Consider the following 4,138-nt stretch of genomic DNA (forward strand, 5'->3'; position numbering starts at 1 on the left):
CGCGAACGCGCGCGGAAGGAGCAGGTGCTCATCGAGGTGGGCCTGGTGCCCGTGAGCGACGGCCGGCCTGGCCAGGAGAGGGCGGGCTCGCCGGACCGGGCCCCGCCGCCGCCGCCGCCGCCGCCCCGGGAAAGCCTGCAAGAAGCCGCGTCCGCAGACCGGGCGCCGCGCCCCGCGGGCGAAGCAGATGCAGAAGCCCCCGCTCCTGCAGCCGGAGAAGAGGCAGGCGCGAGCCCCGCCGCTGCCGCCGCGCCCGCCGAGGCCCCTGCCCGCGCTTCCCCCTCGGGACGGGGCGGGAGTGCGGCTGCTGAGAGGCAGCCCGGCGCCGTGGTGTGTGAAATGGAAGCGGACGCCGACCGGAACACGGAGGAGCCTCTCCCTGGGGAGGGCCCCGCCGCCGAAGCCTCAGCGCCGCCGCTGCTTCCTGGAGCCCCGCGGCTGGGAGAGCGGGAAGCGGTGTCCGAGACCGCTGCGGCCTCGCCTCCCGTGACCGTGGCAGCGAGCGAGGCTCAGGAAATTGACGAAGACGAGGGCATCCACAGCCACGATGGAAGCGACCTGAGCGACAACATGTCGGAGGGCAGTGATGACTCGGGCTTGCATGGGGCGCGGCCAGGCCCGCAAGAATCCGGTAGAAAGCCTGCCAAGGCAGCCCTGGCAGTCAGGGTGGCCGAGGGAGACTTTGTCTGCATCTTCTGTGATCGCTCCTTCAGAAAGGGAAAAGATTACAGGAAACACCTCAATCGCCATCTGGTCAATGTGTACTTCCTTGAAGAAGCCGCTCAAGGGCAGGAGTAAGACGACTTGGGACCAACATTCAGTTTGTAGTTTGGAAGGTCCATTACACATTATATTCATTGACAGTAGGAGACAGCCGTTTAAGATTGCTTTAATTAGTATCCAGTGTTGATTTTAAGTGGCATTCTTTTCCTGAGGAACCATGTGCACCTGTTGATTGTTGTATACATTCTAGCAAGTCCAAGGGAGCTCGTGTACTAAACCAGCAGACACCTACGTCTGCTAGCTTGTGTGTGTGTTTAAAATGAGAAGGCCGAGACGGTATGATAGCATGTTATTGCTTTGTCAGCTTTTTCTCCACGTCTATCTTCCTGTTTTTCTTTAGTTTTATTCTTAGTTCCTTGTTTAGCTGTATAAAAAATTGGCTGACTTAATAGCAAATTACTTGAAGAATTTGCCTGCTTTATATAAAGTTAGCACTTTAAGATTTTCTTTAGTGATGAGAAGACAGTTAAAATTTGAAAAAAAAATTCTCCCAACAGTGGACATTCTATCAGTCCAGGTATTTACTTTCTGAGTTTTGATCAATATTTTTTATTTGTGTCTGTTAATCATCATAAAAAGTGATTTTGGTGTGTGTTTCTTTTTTTATTTTGGTGCTTTAATGGCTTGAGATGTTGCACATTGTTTTTGAGTTTTTGTTTTTTACCTATGCAGTTAAATTTTTTCTAGAAATAGCATTTGTGTTGAACATAACACTTTATACATATATATGCATGTTTATTTTGGCCTCTTTGGAGGGATGCTTTTAGGCTTGTTTGCAGAAGGGCAGTTTTCTTTTTCTTTGCTGCATTTTTTTTCCCCAGAATAATAGTTTGTACCAGTATGTGAGCAAATGAAACCTGCAGGTTCAATCCATTGATTTTAATTTTTACATCTTATATCTATGCCAGAATCTGTATTTCATATGTTATTTATTCTGAACGGATTGTAGTAAATTCATAGGTCGGTTTTGATTTCGCAATACATAAACCACTAGGTTCCTTATTGAACAAATCTTTATCTCAAATGCCAACCATCAGTTTTTATTATTCTTTTTTGCATGTTTTAGTGCCGCTAATTCCTAATCTTAGAGTGTTAAATCACATCTTTGAGGAAAACCTTTTCTCATAGATAGTCGGTGTCCATATGGCTACTTAACTGAATAAAGAACTGTAAGTGATATTGGAAACTGCAAAAGTGGGATTAAGACAATTATTGCTTCAGGTTTTACAGAATATCACTTGGGAGAGATTCCAAAGCCATAGCTATGACAAGGCAGACCTGGGATAAGAGAGGCAGCATGAACGCTGGAGACCAGCTGCAGCTTCCTTACATGGCAGGCTGGGGAAACTGAAGTGCGGGCCAGATTTCTAAAAAAACTCATACTTTCTCAGGGATCTCCACACGCTAGTGGGTGTCCTGGCTGTCCCTATGACAGCCTCTTTCTGCAGGTGAGGTCTCCGGTAAATTGCAGCTATTCTGGTGTTCCTGTGGGGGCACTTTGTAGGAAAAAGGGCATGTACTCCAAAACTTTCCGGTAGGTTCTTTGGCCACGCGCCAGAGTATGAAAGAATCCAGCATAGGATTTCTTTTTACTGAGAGCAGTCATTCATTGCAGTAAAATAAAGTATGATCCCAGTAGGGAATCTTGAATTCTGACCTCCCATGTTCTATTTTGAAATAACAACTTTATAATTCACTTTTTTTTTTACCTGGTGACCTCTTTGAGGCAGGTTTCAGATTTTGGCAGTACAACATGAAAGATTCGGAAAAGCATTAATGATGTGTGGGTAGAAAATTTGTTTAAAATCTGAGAGTGGAGTTTGAGTTAAAAGTTGTTTGAACTTGGAATTGACTGGGAGGCCAAAGATTTAAAGAAACAGAAGATTCTCTCAAGACATGAGGAGTAAGTTGTGTGATAATGGTGTGTGTTCTGTGTGCATGCATGGGAATATGTAAGTGTTGAATTCTAGGCTCTGACAATCATTGTCAACAGAAGATCAAGCTGCAAATATTTATGTTTTAAAACTTAAATTATAAAGCTAGTTAAGTCTTTTCTAACAACTAGTTTAATGTTCATGGATACATTTTACCTGAGTTACCGTTTACATTATATAGAAAAGATGCATCTTAAGCAGAGATTGGATATTTGGAATCAGTTTGGGGAAGAGGTTTTTGTGGATTCTTTCATACTGCAAAAGAAAAATCATTTGCCTTCTGTGGAGAATTAAACTAAGAAATAAACTTGTTAAGACTAGAATGCTAAAAACAAGAATAGGAAGGAAGTAAAAATCCCTTATTATTAAATTGATCTACAAAAACACTGTTGCTGGAAATTGACTGGGACTTGAGGCCTTTCTTACAGAAAATAAGGACTTGATTGTCAGGCCTATATTAGGTTCTGAACCCTAATGCCACGTGTTTGTACTTGTTAAAATTGTTTCAATGAAAAGTATATTAGCAGTATGAACTTCTGGTCCAGTTGGAAGTTCTTCCATTTAAAAAATGTGATATTTGCATGGAACTGTTTGGATCTTTTCATTTTGTGGTCTCTCCCTCCCCACACTGGATAGAATGGAAGATAGAATTTTCCCTTTTGGTAAAGTAACAAAAATTTATTTGTAAATTCATGTTTAGTAACTAGTGATAAACTTGAACTATTAGAATACATTATAAGCCTTAATCCTAGGTAGACTTATGTAAATGAATCTCTTAACTATCTGTTGAAACCTGTATTCACATTGGTTTTCAAGATGTTTTGAGTTATATTTGTTCCACGTTTTTTCCAGAGCTGCTTCTTATTTTGAGGCTGCTTTTTAAATTGAGGTGTAATTCACAAGGAGCTGCATTTTTTAAAAAATAAGGCTTCTTATAACTATGGCTGGATGTTTTGTTCAAGTCTTCTAAGAAGGGCCATTTTATTTTTTAGAGTCTCTCTAGAGTCACGTGGTCAACTTTGGAGACTATTTTGCATATGAGTGCTGATAATAACTGAAACCCAAGTAGACCTCACTGCATGTCATCCTATGAATGTTGATAATGGAAGGAACACCTTGCCTGTAGCATACTGTCACTTCTGGACTGAAAAGCTGGGGAAGAAGCTTAATTTTTATTTTGTGCAAATCAGAAAAACATAAAGCTAGTAGCCCCAGTTTCCTTGTTGACCTCAGCTGATGAAGTGAGCAGATAGTGTTAATTCAGATTGAAGAAATGATCTGAATCTTGGTTTGTGTAGATTTACAATCTACATGCAATATTAACTAAATCAGATAGCTTTTACAGGTCCTCATGTGTACATAGGCACCCTTCCAGACCCTTCCTTATCCATTAGTTGTTGAACTTTGTAAGCTGGCATTGA

At 42.3% G+C, this 4,138-nt stretch overlaps 1 protein-coding gene across 1 annotated transcript in view; it reads left to right on the forward strand.

The window, feature by feature from the left end:
- Window positions 1–798, forward strand: part of REST (RE1 silencing transcription factor) — a 17,126-nt gene extending 16,328 nt beyond the window's left edge. Inside the window, exon 4 of the mRNA XM_021714944.1 lies at window positions 1–798. Within this exon, the coding sequence (XP_021570619.1) occupies window positions 1–798 (798 nt within the window).
- Window positions 799–4,138: the final 3,340 nt, after the last annotated feature.

Source organism: Carlito syrichta, unplaced genomic scaffold (assembly GCF_000164805.1).
Source record: "Carlito syrichta isolate Samal-C Ts95f unplaced genomic scaffold, Tarsius_syrichta-2.0.1 Scaffold305883, whole genome shotgun sequence".
Lineage (NCBI taxonomy): Eukaryota > Metazoa > Chordata > Mammalia > Primates > Tarsiidae > Carlito > Carlito syrichta.